This window comes from Mizuhopecten yessoensis, unplaced genomic scaffold (genome assembly GCF_002113885.1).
Source record: "Mizuhopecten yessoensis strain PY_sf001 unplaced genomic scaffold, ASM211388v2 scaffold10441, whole genome shotgun sequence".
In the NCBI taxonomy this organism is placed as follows: Eukaryota; Metazoa; Mollusca; class Bivalvia; order Pectinida; family Pectinidae; genus Mizuhopecten; species Mizuhopecten yessoensis.
Window position 1 is genome coordinate 79,676 of NW_018408548.1, and position 22,400 is coordinate 102,075.

General features: G+C 35.5%; 1 protein-coding gene across 1 annotated transcript; it reads right to left on the reverse strand.

Moving 5' to 3' along the window:
• Positions 1–2,725: 2,725 nt before the first annotated feature.
• Positions 2,726–22,390, reverse strand: LOC110460624 (tyrosine-protein kinase Fer-like). The gene is made up of 10 exons (XM_021513647.1): positions 21,996–22,390; positions 13,157–13,364; positions 12,030–12,331; positions 11,061–11,201; positions 10,535–10,732; positions 9,277–9,389; positions 6,574–7,025; positions 5,626–6,316; positions 4,652–4,943; positions 2,726–3,655 (listed from the first exon to the last, which is right to left on the reverse strand). Exons 1-10 carry the CDS (start codon positions 22,194–22,196, stop codon positions 3,263–3,265), a joined length of 2,991 nt encoding a protein of 996 aa, XP_021369322.1. The 5' UTR covers positions 22,197–22,390; the 3' UTR covers positions 2,726–3,262.
• Positions 22,391–22,400: the final 10 nt, after the last annotated feature.

Sequence of the window (22,400 nt, forward strand, 5' to 3'; positions counted from 1 at the left end):
ATCTATTAGTAGAAATGTTCATAATAAACCAGTCTACCCACATCTATTAGTAGAAATGTTTACGATATACCAGTCTTCCCACATCTATTAGAAAAAATGTTCACAATAAACCAGTCTTCCCACATCTATTAGTAGAAATGTTCACAATAAACCAGTCTTCCCATATCTATTAGTAGAAATGTTCACAATAAACCAGTCTTCCCATGTCTATTAGTAGAAATGTTCACGATATACCAGTACTACCATGTCTATTAGTAGAAATGTTTACGATATATCATCTATCATCTATCGAGTTAAATTGCTACCCCTAGACCATTGCCACAACTAGTGGATTTAGTTATTAGGATATGTTTTTACGCTCTCTACAGGTTTTACATTTTTTATAGTTTGTATCAAGAATTTGTTCCGCTGCACCGAAAAATATCTCAATGTTTTCACTCACCTGATGAATGTGATAATTGATTTTATCAGTTCAGAATTTGATAAATTTGTCCATCATTTTTTTTATTTTATTTTTGTCACCATCTTAACTTATAAATAAGATTTTAAAAATATGAATATAATACACAAAAAATGCAACAATTATATTTGACCAACTACAGCTGTTATTAGGACTATTTACATGATATATTCCCCACCCATAGTCCTTAGTCAAATTAAAGGTAATTAATTAATAATTTCAAAACTAATTAATCTCTGAATTAAAAATTAACTATAACATTTTGGCAAAATAAAGAACAAAAAATGACAAAACAAAACCACTTTGATTATATATATATATACATATGTACATATAATAATGATTACAGAAATACAAATTGGCGTAGTGTAAAATAAACTTCCTCAATCAGTAGATTTTACAGACATTAGTCTTCCAAAACTGCTTGAAATAACAGTGTAGACTTGAGATATTGAAATGTCATTGGTATTTCAACCTTATTGTAAATACCTTTTATGAGAAAATATTCTCCAAAGACACGACTTTCAGAATTTGAAAAAAAGACACAAAAGAAGGAAAAAAGAAAAACAACTGTTTATTAAAATCGATGACTAAATATAAGTAATAATTCTATAAATAAAATGAAATATACTAATACATATAGATATACTTTTGAAAATATTTTATGATTTATTCTCATAAAAAAACACATTTGGTGCAGTGAAAGCTGTTCTGTAATATGAATGACTTTAAAAGGCCTCCGATTCTAAATATCGCATGCATTAGTATGATTCTATTGTAAATTAGCGAGAGAAGTGTCCTCTGTAGAAAATGAAACTCAAGGTTAAGTATCAAGGGGACAACATTTCAATAGGTAATGCCCTAGGCCTGCAATCATTGAAAAGTCAATTATAAGGGTAATAAATAAGAAAACGATATCAGGATATGAGGAGTATGTTATAATCCTTTACTAAATTTGGAGTAGTATGTTATAATCCTTTACTCGTTTTTAAGGAGTTTGTTATAATCCTTTACTCGTTTTGGAGTAGTATGTTATAATCCTTTACTCTTTTTGGAGGAGTTTGTTATAATCCTTTACTCTTTTTGGAGGAGTATGTTATAATCCTTTACTAAATTTGGAGTAGTATGTTATAATCCTTTACTCGTTTTTAAGGAGTTTGTTATAATCCTTTACTCGTTTTGGAGTAGTATGTTATAATCCTTTACTCGTTTTTAAGGAGTATGTTATAATCCTTTACACATTTTTAAGAAGTATGTTATAATCCTTTACTCGTTTTGGAGTAGTATGTTATAATCCTTTACTCTTTTTTAAGGAGTATGTTATAATCCTTTACTCGTTTTGGAGGAGTATGTTATAATCCTTTACTCTTTTTGGAGGAGTATGGTATAATCCTTTACTCGTTTTTAAGGAGTATGTTATAATCCTTTTCTCGTTTTTAAGAAGTATGTTATAATCCTTTACTCGTTTTTAAGGAGTATGTTATAATCCTTTACTCGTTTAAGGAATTTGTTATAATCCTTTACTCGTTTTGGAGTAGTATGTTATAATCCTTTACTCATTTTGGAGTAGTATGTAATAATCATTTACTCATTTTTGAGTAGTATGTTATAATCTTTTACTCATTTTTAAGGAGTATGTTATAATCCATTACTTATTTAAGTAGTTTGTTTTAATCCTTTCCCCTTTTTTAAGAATTATGTTATAATCCTTTACTCATTTTGGAGTAGTATGTTATAATCCTTTACTCATTTTGGATTAGTTTGTTATAATCCTTTACTCGTTTTTAAGATGTATGTTATAATCCTTTACTCATTTTGGAGTAGTTTGTTATAATCCTTTACTCATTTTTAAGAAGTATGTTATAATCCTTTGCTCATTTTGGAGTAGTATGTTATAATCCTTTACTAATTTTTAAAGAGTATGTTATAATTCCGACCTAGTTCCGACCTAGTAACCGGATAGCGGTGTTCCGACCTAGTAACCGGTTCGCGGTGTTCCGACCTAGTAACCGGGTCGCGGTGTTCCGTCCTAGTAACCATTAAACCGTTGACAATCCAAGTTTTAAGTCTCGCTACCCTGCTACTCATGTTCTATTCAAACACATAATAATTGGAGGTTCTTATATAACGCTTTATCACATCCTAGTTCGTAGGTCGTCTCGAAGCGGTTCACAAATTATTATCCGTGGTTATAGGGCCTTTGAAACCAGTCAATACATTTCTCATCTCCCTGGGGAGCATACAGCCGGAGCTGCCATTTCGACGCTAACAGCTGGCATTCAACAATTCTAGCACTGCCAAGCCACGTACTCATTTACAGCTGAGTAGACTGGAACAAACGGAGGAAAGAATCTTGCTCAAAGTTACAACACATTGCCGTGCCGTGGCGCGAACCCGCAACCCTTCGGTCACGAGCCCGGCGTCCTACCTCTGGACTACCGTGCCTCCTAACATATTTTAACCTGTATTCCTCACTAAAAAGTAAGATGTCTCTTAGCTATATTTTTTTTCATCTAAATTTAATGAACACACGAAAGTGAAAAATGAATGAAACACACACAGGTGATTGCACATTTAAAGGTTTTAAATAGAATTATCACTAAAATCAAAACTGTGTAAAAACATGTAAAAAAGCATTTACTTGAAATAAACTTAAAACAATATTAATCAGTGTGTATTGAGCTCATAAAAAATGAACGGAAAATATCCGTTGTCAGGTGACATTCTGTCTCACTTATTATAGATTGTCTGATAGGATAAGATACGCTTTACTAAAGAATCAGACGTTCACATCGGTGTGGCTTAGTGGGTAAGGAACTTTGCAAAAAACTCTTTCAATTCACTGGCTTCCGGTCGTAGTTCGGGGGTAAATTCCCACGAACGTTTGATGATACGTTCCCAGTTTTCCGGGGGTTTGTGCAAGAGGGAAAATGATGGTCGCAGGCCCTGCCCTACTGCCTTTTCAAGTGTCCCAAAGAGCTGCTCTTGGATATGCTCTGCTGCGTCTACTCCGTACCACATCTCCCAAATAATGATAGCCAGACTGTAAATGTCAGCCTTCCGGTCGTAGATTCCTTTAGCATTGAGAACTTCTGGTGCCATGTACACGGGACTTCCGACAATACTTCCGGAGATTGACTTGGCTTCTTTAGTCAACCCGACGTCGGTAAGCTTGACAATATTTTTGCTATCAATCTGAAACGAACAGAAAAAATATTTATTAAATATCAGAGGATAACAATGGAAAACGCGCTAACTGAGCAATGTCATATATATATATATATATTACTAGGGTAACCATTAATAGTTCTAGTGCGAGGATACGGGGGAGATATGAAATAGATCAAATGCCATGTTTACCGTAACAAACAAACGTTATATCAAATACAGGCGACTTCTTGTTTTTATAAATACTTAAAACTTAATAATATATAATGTACAACATTTGGTATAGCTACAATAACGAACTCTGAAGCGCTTTACAGTACATATATATACAATTCAAATATCCGATCAGCTGTATCCATCAATACGATTTTCGAAAGAACAGCTTTATCTGGATGGTCAGCCATATGTCATATTTGCACATGCGTTTATGCGTGCGAATGTGCTGGAGATGTTATGGTTTTGTTTTGTGTCAGGACCGTATCTTCTTGTACACCTCACTTGAACGGCGCAGCGTAGACACTTGAGCACTCAACCCAGACCATTTTACAATAAGTCTCAGTTGTTAAAGTTGATAAATAAGTAAAGAAAACATCTCAAAAGTATATGAAATTGAACATAGTAACCGTTGTATTGTACGATAAAATATGTTGACATTTCGTATTTTTAGTGTTTTAAGAAACACTTTTCGTATTGCAGAGTTATCTGCTCTTGTGAGCAGATATTGATTGTTACGTCATTTGTTTGTGAGAGTAACGTCATAATGTTTTAAGAAAACGACGTAATTTTCTCACACATACTATTGATGTAGCAATCAATCCCTGCTCACAAGAGCAGATAACTCTGCAATACGTAAAGACGGAATACACAACAGTTATTCGAACCAAAAATCAATAAAGATAAGACAAAATATAAACAAATGAATGATTTACAAGGAGGCCTTTGGAAAAGAAGAAGGAGAATACATTTTGTACAACAGGGTGTTCCGGAAAGGTAATCATTGAATTCTTCACTTAGAATACTTACCAAAATGTTTTCTAATTTCAGGTCTCGATGAACGAATCCCTTTTGGTGAAAGTAGGAAACGCCATCGCAGATCTGAACGAAGTACGAAGACATTTTTTCAATGGCTTCCACCTGTTCTGAGTAGACAGGGCACTTCCCTGGGTTCGCGTACTCCCCGTCAATGAACAGGGACTTCAGAGTTTCCGTACAATACTCAAGTACCATCATCCAGTAGACCTTACTATGCTTTCCGGAGCCATCCATCCTCAGGACTGCCCCGTAGTAACGTACAACGTTGGGATGTTTCAGGTCTCTGTGTAAAACATTTGAATTAACGTTAATACGAATTTGTATTTTTATACGTCCTCTGTATAAATGAAGTTTATCTGTTAAGGATTTATTTGAGTCGACATGTGAATTAGTGCATACTCGTAGGGTGCGTTCTGACAAAATAAGTACATGTAATGTTAAGAGTGACCAATCTTAAGACGAGCCATGTGCTGGGAAAAACAATGTATCTACTTATCTAATTATAACCGTGGTATTTCGTGATAAATAATATGATACATTTATGATTCCTTTATTGTATCACCGGTATTAGCGGACACACATTTTAGCGTATTATCAAAGTTGAACAGTTTAGCGCGTTGATGAGTTGGCGAGCTCACAATATCACATTATACTGATAACTGGTGAACCAGTTGCTATTATCCTAAATAATAAATGTTAAGCAGGGAAGAACAGCTACTATTTTAAGGACTTTGGTATGTACCGGCCATGGGACAAATCCCATTGCCTCTCTCACCTTGGCGAACGTTCAACATTAAATCCATAAGAGAGATGTTGACAAGCAAGATGCTACGAGATAAAAGGTAGTTAGAAGAAGAGGTAAATAAAAACAAATCCCAACTATTACAATGGGTGCAGTACATTTATGGGGATTTATATTTTCAAGAACTTCAATTAGATGTGCACGAACGGTTTTCAGTACTAACCTGGATGTCCTGTCTTCTAACAGAATGTCCGTCACATTGTTTTCTTTCAGAGGATCCTTTGATACCTTCAAGGCTACGGTCATCGGCGTTCTGGTAACCTTAAGCTTCGCTTTGTACACGTCTGCGAATGATCCACTTCCGAGGATATCAGCCTTGCTATACTCTACATCTCGCAACCGGAAGTCTCTTTCCATTATGGCGTGGACGAAGAACATATCAATCTGTCCTTGCAATGTAGAACTATGCCTGAGAAGTTGTGGGAAAACGTTTCGCAAATTGTCTTCCATGTTGTCCATTTCACTTGAAATTCTGTTGATGAGTTCTGTATCAGCCCTCACAAATTCAGGAATCATTTTGGCGATGTTATCGATACCCTTCACAAATTTTCCGATGAATCGTTTGAGCTTTTTCTTCAGGTCATCTTTCTCGAAGATGCTTTGGATGAACTTGTCCGTGGCATCGGTCATCTTTTGTCTTGCCGAGTCTGCCTTGTAACTTCTGAAGATAGATTTAACTGTCTTTTCCGGACCAATGGACCCTACACTGCTGACGACCCCGCCTAGCCCTTTTACATTACTCTCATCGTCGTCGCCGGCTTTTGCCTTCTTCCAAATCTGTCTGACAGGGGCCTGCCTCTTCATGGATTTGTGGAGATCAGTTACAGCTCGAGTGTCACCATCCAGCAATACGCCTACATAAGGAAGAAATAAAAACACTCATTTTCAGTGTCATTATCGATTGACCAATAAAAACGAAACAAGTTTTTTTTTACAAGGAATCCAATGGGAAAAATGGGTTCATGTGAAAGACGAATGGCACGTCACTGTATACAAATAGGTAGACAGAAATTCTAACGGCTCTTCTTTGATTTGTTGCTGTCTTACTTACCTTGTAAATCGCAGCTTACAGATCATAACATGAATATATCAGATTACGTATTTTACTTACCTTCAATTTGTTGAATTTGATTCTCCATCAGTTCGAAGTCTTTCTTGAATTTCTTGATGATTTTTTCTTTGATGGTAGCAGTGATCTTTTTGTTTTTTTCCCAAATGTTGATTTCTGACGCGAGACGACTTGCAATACGTTCGCTAGCTTCTGAAGCAGTTCTATTCCACTCCTTATTAACCCGAGCGCAATCACGTTCCGCCCACTGGAACATTCTGTCAACAAATTGTTTGGATCTAAGATAGTTGGCTGTTTCTGTGTAGAGCCTGTCGACCTCATCATCAAGTTCTTTTCGAAGTTCACCAACACTGTACCTTGCTTCTCGTTCTAGCTTTTCCATCTGGCGTTTGATCAATTCAATACGCTCCTTCTGTTTTTCCATTCCTTGAACTGCCATGACCTTTGCGACTTTCACGGAGTACAAGGAACGCTTAAGAACTTGGGACATAAATCTGAAACATTAAGAAACAAAAGTGAATTTTACAGCAAACTGACAGACACTGTTTACCTCGGATGAACTTAAACACTATGCTAAATCATTATTTAAAAAAAAAATCCGAACAATGATTTTTCCTTAAATGCATGATATTGTGAATTTGTGTTTTTTTTGTGAAAAGTTGTGTTTGTTTGTTATGTTTAAACTGTCCAGCACATCAGCAACATTAAATATCTACCCGACTGAAATAAAGAATTTCGGTATTTTTTTCTGCATGCAATAATCTCCCATTAATTTCGTTTTTGATATTGATGTAACAGATGTACATCTTTGCCAGAGGGATCCACTCTTGACAAGGTAGTTCAGTTCGTTAAAGTACCAGTATTGAGATCGTAGGTCGAATCCCGCTCAGACCTTGTGGCATTTCGATTCTCAGAACGCTTTTGTTAATTGGGTTTGTTTCTACATTTTCTCTTTTTTATTCGATTTCTCAAGGTATGGGTTTGCCGTATTAGTAAAAAGGGTACAGCTCGTAGCTACAATTTTTGGCAGTTGTACGGGGATCCTTAATTTAAAAAAAAAAGTTTAACCTGTAGGCGTGTTTTGTTACTTCATTGTGACAAGTACCTAAATTACAAGAAAGAGCACGTGTCTATTCACTTCTACGTGTGTATGCATAGTTATCCACGTGTCCTTACAGTTATACACGAGGTTATCCACTTATGTGTATATATAGTTATCCACGTGTCCTTACAGTTATACACGAGGTTATTCACTTATGTGTGTTTATCCTTATCCACGTGCCCTTACAGTTATTCACGAGATTATCCACTTATGTGTATATATAGTTATCCACGTGTCCTTACAGTTATACACGAGGTTATTCACTTATGTGTGTTTATCATTATCCACGTGTCCTTACAGTTATTCACGAGGTTATTCACTTATGTGTATATACAGTTTTCGACGTGTCCTTACAGTTAAATATGAGGTTATTTACTTTTGTGTATATATATTTTGCCACGTGTACACACAGTTAAATACGAGGTTATTCGCTTTTGTGTATAAATAGTTATCCACGTGTCCTTACAGTTAAATACGAGACTATCCACTTATGGGTATATATAGTTATCCACGTGTCCTTAAAGTTAAATACGAGATTATCCACTTATGGGTATATATAGTTATCCACGTGTCCTTAAAGTTAAATACGAGATTATCCACTTATGGGTATATATAGTTATCCACGTGTCCTTATAGCTAAATACGATGTTATTCACTTATGTGTATATATAGTTATCCTCGTGTCCTTACAGTTAAATACGAGATTATCCACTTATGGGTATATATAGTTATCCACGTGTCCTTAAAGTTAAATACGAGATTATCCACTTATGGGTATATATAGTTATCCACATGTCCTTATAGTTAAATAAGATGTTATTCACTTATGTGTATATATAGTTATCCTCGTGTCCTTACAGTTAAATACGAGATTATCCACTTATGGGTATATATAGTTATCCACGTGTCCTTATAGTTAAATACGATGTTATTCACTTATGTGTATATATAGTTATCCACGTGTCTTTACAGTTAAATACGAGATTATCCACTTATGGGTATATATAGTTATCCACATGTCCTTATAGTTAAATAAGATGTTATTCACTTATGTGTATATATAGTTATCCACGTGTCTTTACAGTTAAATACGAGATTATCCACTTATGGGTATATATAGTTATCCACGTGTCCTTACAGTTAAATACGAGGTTATTCACTTTGGTGTATATATATTTTGCCACGTGTCCTTACAGTTAAATACGAGGTTATTCATGTATGCGTGTATATATAGTTTGCCACGTGTCCTTATAGTTAAATACGAGGTTATTCACTTATGGGTTTATATAGTTATCCACGTGTCCTAATAGTTAAATACGAGGTTATTCACTTTTGGGTATATATAGTTATCCACGTATCCTTGTAGTTAAATACGCAATTATTCACTTTTGGGTATATATAGTTATCCACGTACCCTTACAGTTATACACGAGGTTATTCCCTTATGTGTATATATAATTACATGCATCCACGTGTCCTTATAGTTAAATAAGAGATTATTCACTTATGGGTATATCTAGTTATCCACGTGTTCTTACAGTTATACTCGAGTTTTATTCACTCATACATGTACATATGCAGCTAACCGTGTGTTTTACACGTGCCATCATATTCATGCACGTGTGCAATATATATATTCATACCTGTAGTGAATGTTCAGCTTGTTCCTCAAGCTGGCTGGGAGAAACCGTTCCATTCCCTGTAGCATTTCCACGTGCGGAGCTGACATTCCACCGTAAATAGCTGCTTTCTGTGACTATGGTTAGAAACAAATGTACCATTACAGATGAACTCTTGACTATGGGTTTAAATAATGACAAAATTATAACTGGTTTCCGGAACTATGGGTTTAAACAAAGACAAAATTATAACTGGTTTCCGGAACTATGGGTTTAAACAAAGATAAAATTATAACTGACTACTGGTTGAAACAAAGATACCATTACAAATGAACTCTGGGACTATGGATTTAAACAAAATTAAATTAACACCTGGTTCCGGGACTACATGTTTTAAAACAAAGATAAACTAACACCTGGTTCCGGGACTACATGTTTAAAACAAAGATAAACTAACACCTGGTTCCCGGACTACATGTTTAAAACAAAGATACCATTACAAATGAACTCTGCGACTATGGGTTTAAACAAAGATAAACTAACTGCTTTCTGAGACAACGTGTGAAGCAAATATCAAATAACAAAATTTCTGTTAAACTATGGATCGAAATAATGAAGTACATTATATGTAACTGACGTCTTGTGACTATAGGTTAAAACGGGGACTATGGATCGAAATAATGAAGTAACTGACGTCTTGTGACTATAGGTTAAAACTATAACTCGTTTCGGGGTCTATGGATCGAAATAATGAAGTAACTGACGTCTTGTGACTATAGGTTAAAACTATAATTGGTGTCGGGAAGTAACTGACGTCTTGTGACTATAGGTTAAAACTATAATTGGTTTCGGGGAGAATGGGTTGAAATAAAGACCTATTCTTCTTTACTGTTATTTTAAATTTATTAATTCATTTATGTTTTTTAAAGTTTATTTAAGTTTTAATGTTTTCTCATTTTATTTATTTAGAATAATTATTAAGTTCATAGAGTAAGAATTATTATTGAAAGGATAAACCTCTCCAAACTGACAGTTATTACATAAACATTATTTCTAGCTTTTGAATATACCAAACGTTTCGACATTTACCATTATGTTAAGTTTTTGAATATGTGTTGAATATTCAAACGCTATCATTTTGCTAAACTATTTTGTATTTGGGTTAAGAAAAAAAATATGTTTTTGTTTTTTGTTAAAAAGTATCGAAGAAATCAACAAAAATAAATCCCCCATATATTTAAAAACAAATGTAGGTGACATATGGAATAAAAGGAGCACCTACATCAGTGACAGAGATATAGTATATCTGGTCCCTCCGAAGTCCGGGGTAGCAGGTTTCCAGTTTGGTGAAGATGCCGTTCTCGACCTCGGCTTTGTCTCTATCGGGAACCTGGTCCCACTTATTACCAATAAACATTGTGGACGCGGGGTTAAAGTCATCATCAGCAGCATTCACCACCATTCTCAGGAAGTCACGTAACTATACAGGTACACAAAATACGGTTAGCTTACTGAATTCAGCGGATACACATTTTAGTGTTCGGAATAAGATTCGTCAGGTTGGCATGGATAAGTTTGGCCATTACGTTAAATCTAAGTGTATTATCGAATTTGAACTTTTTAATTTTGAAATTTGAATTCGAATTAGCGCGTTGATGAATTGACACGCTTACTATATATGCGATAGCTAGCTTTACACAAAAACTCCAATCATAAACTCGATATTTTAGAGTTTTGGATAGTAATGTAGTAATGTTACTTTATCACCATAAATGTATCTCCATTTGTTATTTAATATAAAAGCTCACCCTTCCTTTCTGAACTCCTCCGGCGTTAGCGGTGTTTAGTATGTAGATGAACCCGAATGATTTGGTAAGGTATCGTTCCACTAATTTGGTCATCTGTCTTTTTTCTCCTATTCCAGGAGTGTCTACAAGGACGATGCCATCCTGAAAACCATCATAATAAAATTATCTTTAAGAAGATATAAGGTCAATTAATGCTTTGCTTGAACTGCTAAACTCGCAATTTATTTCATTTTAAGTCTTATCAAATGGAGATCGATTTCATGTCATTTCAAAGGGACATGAAGTCTACTTTTTCGACAGAATTTACCCGTCCCTCAAAGCTGCATATAAATAAGAACTTTTGTTGAAGTGTTGAAGTTGATATAAATACGTACGAAAGTGGTTCGCCTCCGTCAATATCACTTTTTAGACCTATTTACATAACCACATACAGGTACGTATTCACCTATATATAAGGCCTTCAATTGTTAAATGAGAAATAAAATTGTTTTTTCTATCTTTATGATTGAACGTATGAAAGCAGAGAGCAGTGGACGTTACAATTGAATTGATATTATAATACGAATTGTGACCTGCTGGGTTTTTTTTATAAAATACCGAATCAATATAATTTATTATCGACCCTTAATGACTATGAGTTCCATCCGATGGTGATGAAGTCTATATATGAAATGATAAATTCAAGAAAAAAAAGAAAAAAACAATGACGAAATCCGGGATAATTATTTACTTTCAGGAGTAAATACATTTATGTATCGACAGAAAGTAAATGGTAGAATTGTTTTTATTAAAGACAAACACTATTTTAAGGAGTAAGATTTAAACCATAGGTATACTTCTAGAAACATCAAGTTAATAAAAAATCGTATTGACATGCACATCGCGATTAAGGTCAAGGCTCTTTTACAGAGCGATTATAACACATAAACAATATCAACAATATATAGAATATGTTAAATCATATCTTACTTCGAGTCCAGGAAAGGGCCACGTGATCTCGATTCTTTCGTATGGGGTTTCCCCATCCTCCTCGAAACACATTTTCGCTTGGATCTCGCGTATAGTATTTTCGCTGTCAAGCAGCAGCTCGTTGGGTGGTCTCGGTTTCCGCTCGCCTTCCTGAAGTTTGTAATATAGTCTTGCCGTCTTTTTCCCGTCCAAACTTTTCCTCAGTTCTACAATAGTCGTTGTACACCTCAGCTGTTTCGTTGGCAGTAAATCGACCTGCAGAATAAGATTGATGAAACTGCTTTTTCCCGCACCTGTTTCACCTGCAAACCACCAAACATATTTTATTATACATGCTACAGCTGGTGGATATTGTTGTCAGCACAGGCAATATAGCTAAACATAGGACAGCGTTGTGAATATTGGTGTCAACACTGACAATATAGGCGTACCTATCTCAGTGGTGTGGATGTTTTTTGTCAAAACTGACATGACAGCTGCATTTAAAACAGTGTATGGATATTTATGTCAACATCTTCAATGTAGCTGAAACAGAAACAGTGGCAATATAGCTGTAACATTTTGCCTGTGTTGTTGATATTTTTGAATATCTTAAGTGCATTTTCTATTTAGCATCTTACTGAATTACTTAAATTCGCAAAGAAACATATTTGAAAATATCCATTTCGTTTTATCTAGGTGTGTGTCTCTGCTGTTAAAAATTCTATCACAATATGGCATTGTGTTTTCCATATCATTTTAGCCCAATATATGAAGTCAACGTTATAGGGACAAATATGCAATTTACATAATTCTTAACAACTCCTCATACATATTTCTACATGTAATGCAGATTGGCCTTTCAGAAATCTTTCAGTATTTTTTTCTAAGTTTGACCTAATAACACAACTGATTTATGACGTAATGGATTTTATTGTAATTAGTTCAATATTTACACATGGGAAATCAATTGGGTCTGGTGAGAATAAAAAACGGTATTAAGATGGGTGCCAATTAGGGACTAGAAATGACGATCACCGGTAAGCTTTATATAAATGTAAATTCATTCAAACAATGAAACGGATAGGTGATAGCTACCAGGAGTCCTAAATTGGCAGCCATTCTTTGTTTATTTCCAGACAGCTTACCAGCGATAAGGACAGTGCAATCTGGTGAAATTACGTCTCGTTTCTTATCATCGATGGTCTTTTGGAGATTAGGAAAGACACCTTCCAGGTCCCTTCGATAGTTGTTGGGAAGAGAACTGATATACTCCAGTAATTGATCATAGAAAGCTCTGAGTCGTTTCCTGTATTGAACGTCATCAGCAATGGCGTCGTAGAGTCCATTGCGATCCTATAGGAGAAAAATGGGATAAAATGAATTGGAGATATTCTAAGTAACATTATCTACACTATCATAATAGTGTTATACTTTCCACATCAATCCAGATCCTTTCATAATTTAACGACAAAAACACGTCCTGTTCACCAGCTCAAATAAATTACCATGACCCACTGTTAATGATACATGGTTCACATCTGTTCAAAACTTAAAACGCCTGGTCTTTGAAGTTTATAACCACGCTCTGTACAAGACCAGCTATTTGTTTTTTTTATAAATTTAGGATGAAGGTTAAATACAGGTTATTATCAGATCAAACGTTCCAGAAAGGGTCATGTAATTGGACAAGAAGTTACTTTTCTTTTAAAGGGTTACCTTGACCTACTTTGAGGATAACAACAGGTTCAATGCTTCTGGTATACAGCCGTAATATTGGGACACCTAAACAACATGGAGCTTACAGATCACAGAAAGAGTTAATTGGTAAATCTCATTTAAGGGTCCCCGTATCACTGCCAAAATATTTTATTATGCAGTGGAAACAAACATTCCCAGCTTGACTATAACTTTTATAAAACATTTCTGAAAAGACAACCTTACCTTCCGTGACTTTTATGAAATAAAATAGAGATTAACTCAGCAATAAAACAATAGACAACATATTCTGATGGGAACAAAACAGTGTGACCAAATACTGTCGCTCTAACTGAATGAGCTGTCTGGTCAACGGAAGTGCTCCAGCCTATCTACGCTCCAGCTATATCTCCAAAACGAAATTAAGGGGAGGTTACTCTATAAACGAAAAGCAGAGAAACAGTTGGACAAGGATCCTTAATCTTCAATAAAGTGTCCTTGGCTAACAAATGATTCAGGTGAAAGATTAAGGCCCCTTTTGCCTGTTTGTGTAATCTTTTGCACGACTGAGGACTTCATGTGTACTTGTAGATTTTTAAATTCCTCGCAACAGGCAAGGACATAAATTCAAGAAAAAAAAGAATAGGGAGGTAAAAATGTCCCTCCGAAAGTAAAGAGTACGGACGCCAGAGCACAACACATTGCTGTTTATAAGCAGGAGAAACTGAAGAAAACTCCCAATTCTGCAGGGGCCTCAAATATTTCGCCGGCTATTAAGACATGCACTAGGGTTACAGCAGGCCTAGTCTTGTCCGAACCTTTCATGGTCAACCGATGAGACATGCATATGCGTCTTTTACTTATATGTTAAGATACCTTAAGGTACATATATATATTCATTTTTAAACATTAATGAAACCGAATTCTACTCTTTCAAAGCCATAATGAAACGAAAACATTAATTTACTGCACAGGTAACTTTTGTTGAATTCAAAGCAGATGATGATGTAGATAAGACGAAACCTGAATATCTTTCAATCAATCAAAAATGTCCTACAATCTTTACGCTAAGATATGTCTTGACTGAGTTTTATTTAAGATACCTGCCCACACACAACAGTATTCTGTATTTGCTGCTAACAATTAAGGTTTGTGTTGTCCTGTTGATATGTAAATGATTGCATGTCCCCTATGAAAAGTTGACTGCTGGAGAAGATCGTTTCACCTGAAATGTCAATTACAAACGTAAGCCATCGTTTGACAGTCCAGCAATGACATGCCATGCTATCGCGGCAACGCCACCTATGTACGGTAACACAACCACTGCATTGCGATTGGCTGGGTAGATATTTGAAAAGAACAGAAAAAAAAAGAGAAAAATGGGTCAAGGCAAAAGGTTACTCGCCTTTGAACATGAGTTGCTTTACGTATGTTCATCCTAGCATACATTGACATGATCCTGTTTCTCTGTAATCGTCTTCAGCTTTGCATTAGTATCAACTCTCGTTTTACACGACCGACTCAATTTTATAATGTAGTAAGCCACAAACGTAGAGACCCAATTAACTCGTAAATTAATCATTATGCTGACGCATGAAATAATTTTGTTTTGCATGCCTCCACTAGAGGTCAAACCCGGGACCTCTGGCATACTAGTCTTTCGCTCTACCGAATGAGCTAAAGATACCTTTTCCCTAATCGAGTCGGTAGGAAGCGGCTATTTGTACCGGTGTGACATGCTCCCCCTCAAGGAAAGAACTATTCCTGAGTCTACGAGGGTCAAAGCGATTCTTGTAAACGTATCGCTGAGTAATTTTGTCAATATTTCTCGTGCCCCTACGTGGGCGTCAATGTAACAGAGGTCATTATTATTATTTTAAATTCCCCCGTTAGAATCGTTGTAGCCCACGCTAACAGAGAAATACGCCATCGTCAATGTTGGCCGACCGAAGCTCATTCATCTACCACTAGCTTGCTTTTCAGTATTTTATCGAGATCGTATTTCAAATCAAGTGTAATTATCCTCACATTATGCAATCCAATTATAGTGGGTTTGTCAGAGTTTCTATGTACTTACACAATGTGAACGTAGGCAATATCCGCGGGTAGTCGGATCACGTATTAAATATATTTAATGCCGTTTGATAGGACGTTAATACTTGTGCCTGTCTATCTGTACCAAAAGCATTGTGGGCACGCATTGTAAACTTAACGTTACGTAGCCTTGTATGTTTATATACATTAATTTTTATTGTATATACGTTTAGGCTGACACCTCACGTCAATATTTACTGTTACTAAAAGCCAAAATGTATGTCAGTTATCTTTGGTCTACTGTATATATTACCAAAGTTGTAATCGAATATGTGCGCCTTACGCTCATCTTTCCGTGGTGTGGGTTGATATTTCGTTTCAGAAAACCAACAGAAATAAAAACAAATGCACTACATTATAATAGTATCGTCGTCGGTATATATTTTGACGTATTTAGATGTACGGAATAAAGCTAATCAATAGATTAGGGTGTAAAGCAGAGACATTGATTGCTCAAAAATAAAAGAGTTACAAAATTCTAAACATTCATAGTGATAGTGCTCATAAGGTTTAAATCAATAAACGAACATATGTAACAACACTAATTATTTGTATACGCAATACCACGAATCCCCTAAAAATAAGCGGAAAAGCGATAAGTGATGAAATTTAAACTTGTATTCATATTCCGTTGGTCAAAAGAAATACACGCAAACGCAAAGCTATTTGATTCCGTAATAGTAAATTAAATTCTTACAATTTTAAACCCGCATTTATTCAGTGATAAGCGTATTATATATTTAATTTTAGACGGGTAGTAATCAGTATGCATATCTTTATTACTTTTTTTTTTATTTATTTACTTGTGTGATTGAATGCTGAAAAGCAGGAGTGTCGGCGGTGATTGCGAAGCGGTTGCCATTAGCGAATCTGTTTGTTAATGTCAGTGAAGCGGAATAAAAGAAAAACAATAAGGATTGAATATCATCAAAATATACATAGGCATGATGATTATTCTGTCATTGCGTATCGCAGAGTTATCTGCTCTTGTGAGCAGGTATGGATTGTTACGTCATTTTTTTGTGTGAGTAACGTCATCAATTTTTGAGAAAACGATGTAATTTTCTCACACAAACCAATGACGTAACAATCAATACCTGCTCACTAGAGAAGATAACTCTGCAATACTCAAAGACGGAATATAGTGGCCTACTGCATTGAATGGAATCAATGTGGAAGGAATAAACCTGATTTATACCACAGCATGTTGTTTTATTTGGTATGTTATGTGGAGCTATCTGTAGATTCCAGTGTTTTCTTCTGTGTCTTCTGCTTAAGGAATATTAAAAACAATACCCGAATTGCTACCTCATTTGGAACCTCTGTCTTTCCTTTCTTACCTTCTCTTCCTTTTAAGTAAAGTCTCCCTATCTACTAGTATTTTCTATGGCGTTTATCGTTGCTATGACGTTAAAACCCTTAATTAACTGACCATGTTCCTACATAAATATGAGAAGGAGACTCATAAAACAGTGTGATAAATATGGAGAAATCAAACACTCAAAATAAATACAAAATATCAACGTAGTACCAGCGTAGGCATCGAATCAAATGAAAACAAATTTTATCACAAAAATAAAATGGAAGGAAGAGTCAGGTAATTTCTTAAATATCCCTCTCCCACTGTAAACTAAACACTGGATAATTGCAATGTAGTTTTAAATACATGCATCAACCGCCCATCTGTTTTGTTAAGTATAGAACTGTAGTAGACTAGGTCAGGGAAGTACCATTGATCAGGATCCTTGTCTTACTGCACTGTGTTTTATATATAAACAGTGGTACGGGGATCCTTAACCTAATTAGTTAGAGCAATCCTTTTGTTACCGAAGGTCCATGGTTGAAACCGTTGCATTTTCACTCTTAATCTTAGTCTTTTTCGTCGTGAAATATTGACATTATTCTTGGAACCTGTTTAATGAAATATTCTGGAATGAAAATCTACACTAACCCATTTTTGTCCCTTTACATGAAATCCCCCTGACGAACGTGACTACTTTATTGAACAAATTTCCAGTTTTTCATTCGTAAAATATCCAGCCTGTCCTTCTCAGGGGATTTTTTTATCTGTCACAGTTGAGACGCTTCTCCAGGGACTATTATTAAACTTCCTGGATGCATGCTTCCTATTACAAAAATACCAGTAAGCCGAGCTGTTCTACCTGGATGAATTTAAACTTACCTTGAAACGTTATTTTACGGTAGAACCAATAATTTGTTCACAGCTATGTCGTGTCTTAGTTACAGGGAGGGGAGGGGGTAAGTAAATATTAGCACTGCTTCAGTAAGATGTATCATAGTCCCCAGGATTGTACGACAAATGTCATGACGGATAACATAGATGAAGCAGAAAACACTTGCGAAACATATATTTTCAGATTGTCTTTAGGCTTGGGACAATGCTACACCTGCTGTTTCCCGCGACTTCTACGACGCCACTATTGTGTCTGCCTCCCTGTAGATTTAGGTTTGTTATCTGTATTATATTGAAGAAAGCTAAATTGATAGTTTGTCCCCATTGCAACAATGAGGATCATTAGCCTTTCTGTATCACTTCCCTTCTCTTTCGTTAAGGTATTGACTCCCTAGGTACCCTTCTTCATAAGAACTTAGCAGACAAAATCGTTCAAGAATTTAATGTTGAATTTTCTTTTGTGTTGTCGTCTCAGCGGTTTCTAATCATGACTATTACGAAAATAATTCAATGCAGACTGATGCATTCCTGGAAATACCTTAATTGATTAAAAGGACGCATAAAGTTCATATATGAACATTGTATATTTCGTTAAATATCGCTTTTAACCTAATAAACCGAAAGGAGGGGATAAGACGGAACAAATATTGGCTGGACAAATGTGTAAATATGAGGTACCAGAAGAATAGCAATATAAGTAGAATTCGAACGGCAACGTGAATATATTTTTATCCTATGTGTACATACTTTATAAGAGAAATTGTTAATGATGGAAAAAACAATATTGCTGTTTAGTGTTATTACTTACAAAATTTATAAAACCGGACTTCAGCTTAGTGTGACAAGTCTAAAGTCCATATTTTACTTTTTCTAAAAGCATATGCTGCTACTTGATACCTCGATAAAACGAACGCCTATAAAACTAAACCCAACAATCCTCTGTGTGCTCTAAAGCGTTTCACATTATTTTGCTATTTTATGATACAAGTTGTGGATTGTTCATGTTGGCGAGCCAGTGATGTATACGTATATAATACATATATGCTTTATATGTCTCTGGGCAAGCAAATATGAAAAGTCCAAAACGAGTATCATATTATTAAATCTAATATGAAGCGAAACTAATGACAGGTTCTTTTTATCATACAATACAAAGGAAACTGTATAACTGTGATCTGAAACGAATATATTGCACTTTGCCGCCTCTGAAACGATGACAATTGCGTCCGCTTCACAATGACATGACGTTACATTGATTGCTCCTATTCGATTGTGACGTCATTTCCGGAGTGACATTACACACGTTACATAATTTATAGGATTGCCTTATGTCACTATATAACACGATTTTCATATATATATATGTATATATATTTATATATAGGCTAAGGGTAATAACGACAATGCAGACAAAGAACACATTTCTTTGGCTGCACAGTCGTTATTAATTCTTTGCCCTTTTTTCTATGTAAGCAATACGCAACGACTCAACATTTGGCTGTCCGAAACCAGTGCCCATATTAGATCATTCTGTCGTTGATACCTATGAGACATATTTACTTCATATACATGCGATTGTCGAGATACGTCAAACTGTGTTCTGTTGATGTCTTAGTTTGTTAACCCTTTCACCTCTAGGTAGCTGGAGTAGACTCTACCATACCTTCTTATGGATGAGTCCATTATGGTCTTCAGTGGTGAAAGGGTTAAACGACCTAGCAACAGGTACGACCATAAGAGGACGGGTAACTAGGGAGACACCACCAAAAAGGGCGAGTAAAACACAGTAAGACACAAACAGTGTGCAACTGTTTTTCCATGGGTACTATCAAAAAGTTAAGCAAAATTTATTGTATTCTGTAAACGTCTCTCTGAGGTACGCTGTTTTTTTCTTTTCGGTTGACAAGTGTTACATGACATTGCGCAAATATTGCATGTCAGTTGTGTTTTAAACATTTTAATTTCGACTGTTATAATATACATCTACATCAGCTTTACCGTGTGTTAAAGAAAACGCTATTTACATGTTAAAATTCATCTCATATTGAAACAAAATAAAATTGTATATGCATCAATATTCAAACTTAAAAGAAATACAACAAATAATGTGACAGCTTCTATGAGAAGCGCGGACGTTTATCTTTCTGACACACCCAATGATGACAATAGTGACATAGCTTTTACAACAGTTATAAAACAGGGTTTCCAAGCAGCCGGAGAACACTCACGTGGTCGGTCAGGTGACTAGATACCTGATCACATCTGACTGGCGAATAATACCTGAGCCTTCTCGGTTTTATAAAGCTATCGATGCAAAGCTAGACTTTTTTTAAGAACATGGATACTTAAAGTTTAGATCGCAATCAAACTGATTGTTATATACTAGTATATAGTTTGAATCAGTTTTGGTTTTGGTTCATCAGGTTAATTCAAAAATTGTGATACAGACCTATCTAGCAACAGAAATTCATATCGTTGAACGTTCTGGTCCATTGCACAGAAGCTTTAAAACCAGTCTGACTATACTCAAAGGAACGTTTAATCTTGAATATAGTTTAAAGAGCCTTGCATACATTGTGCACATAGTGCCGGAATAAAGGTAAATATTTAAGCATTTCATTATAAGGGTTAAATCAATATGTCGTGTATTATTTAAGCAGGTAGTACCAGTGTATATTGTACGTATACCCCCAAAATCAATTACTGTCAATGCGCAATTTTGTCTGAAAGTTCTATCGCTAAACCAGGAAGTAGTTCTGCTTCTGTTATAGCAGTGTTTATATATAGACATTACAGAGGTAATTTTTAATTTCAGTGGAGAATTCATGAAAAATTAAATATTTCAAAAATATCATAGGCGACTTATTTTATGCTGAATGGTATCTTTCTAACGTTATTCCGTATTCCGAAGCTCTTGTATGTTGGCTTCCTGGAAGCCGTAACACATTTGATCACGTCATTTCATAGAATGCAAAAGTTAACAATCTCAATTACAATTAATAAAATGAAATCTTAGATTTAAATATTTTTCTACTTTATTTTAAATTTCCTTTCGGGTTCGGTTCGTTTGATGCGGGTCTAATTTGCGATATTTAAAAAACTTTTTTTTTTTTGGCCAATAATGAGCAAGTTTACGTTTAGGATAAAGTTCAAAGGTTAAAGCGAAAACTGAAACAAAACATGCAGCTCTTAATAAAATGTAGGTATCCAGGTAAAGCGCAACGAAAAATGCGCGCGTGAATAACTGGAAATTTAGGAATGCAAGGAAAAGTATACCATTGCAAAAAATGCCGTTTCGATATTCTCTTTCACTTTGTACTCTTATGCCGTCTCGAGCTTCATTAGTTTGTCTGATTGAAACCAGCATCCTTGACTGTTACTGATGTATGACTTACACTCCCTTGTTGCTATGAATGATTTAGTTTTGCCATTTACAGAATAATACGGAGCGTCGCGGTACCACCCGTAGTATATGTGTTACACACGAGCACGTGACCGAGTATGTAGGGGAGTAATAACGTGAACGGGTATACACATTTAACAGCTGTCCTTTATGAACAATGTGATCACTACCAATTACTGACGCCAGGTAATGAGACATGGTGTATACAGAAAGACAATGTCAAGGATACAACTATCCTGAATAGAACATGACTGTTGGTGCTATTTCAAGGAAAATCGAAAATTGAACATCTGGAAACTACAGAAACTAAAACGCCTTGCCCATATTACAATGTTTTTTTCTTTCCTTCTTTCTCCTCATTTTCTTTTCATTTTTTTCTGGTTCTCGGTCTTTGCTCTTCCATCTCTCTTCCATCTCTCTCTCTCTCTCTCTCTCTCTCTCTCTCTCTCTCTCTCTCTCTCTCTCTCTCTCTCTTTTTCATTCTTTCCTCTTTTCTCCTTCTTTATTTTACATTTTACTTCCAATTTACCTTCTACTACCCAGTTGAATGTTTACAGGCCCGTCCTATGCATACATTCCTAGCCGTATTGACCCTTACCTTTTTCGGTGCTTCCGCCTGCAGTGTTGACTTATTCTTCTTCCAGTGGTCCATGATTATTTCTACGGCCATATCCTTACTCTTTAGGCCTTTGGTACCGAGACCCCAGCGCCTGAGTATTTCCATAGCAGTTCGCATGTCTGGAATTTTTAGAATATCGTCAACAGTACAAATCCTGTAAGATTCCCCGGAATTTGCCATCTTGCAATCCAATGTAGCGTTTTTACTACCGTTTCAATACAGCATCAATTACTATGTACGTATGATGGCGCATATAAAACGATCTAACACATGTCTTGAATGTTCAATGTACCCCGGGTTTTTTAATGTCAGCTCAGAACACAGTACGATGGTAAAGTGTGTGATCTCCTACCTGAAACTTTTAAACTTCCTTGTCTACACACC

Bases quoted from the DNA above. Each gene is read 5' to 3' on its own strand.
- LOC110460624 (XM_021513647.1), bottom strand. From the start codon at position 22,196: ATGGCAAATTCCGGGGAATCTTACAGGATTTGTACTGTTGACGATATT. The intron at 11,202-12,029 runs GTAAGATATGAT...GATGGTTTTCAG, and splicing joins GGCCCTTTCCTGGACTCGAA to GATGGCATCGTCCTTGTAGA. The intron at 6,317-6,573 runs GTAAGTAAAATA...TTCCTTATGTAG, and splicing joins TCAAATTCAACAAATTGAAG to GCGTATTGCTGGATGGTGAC.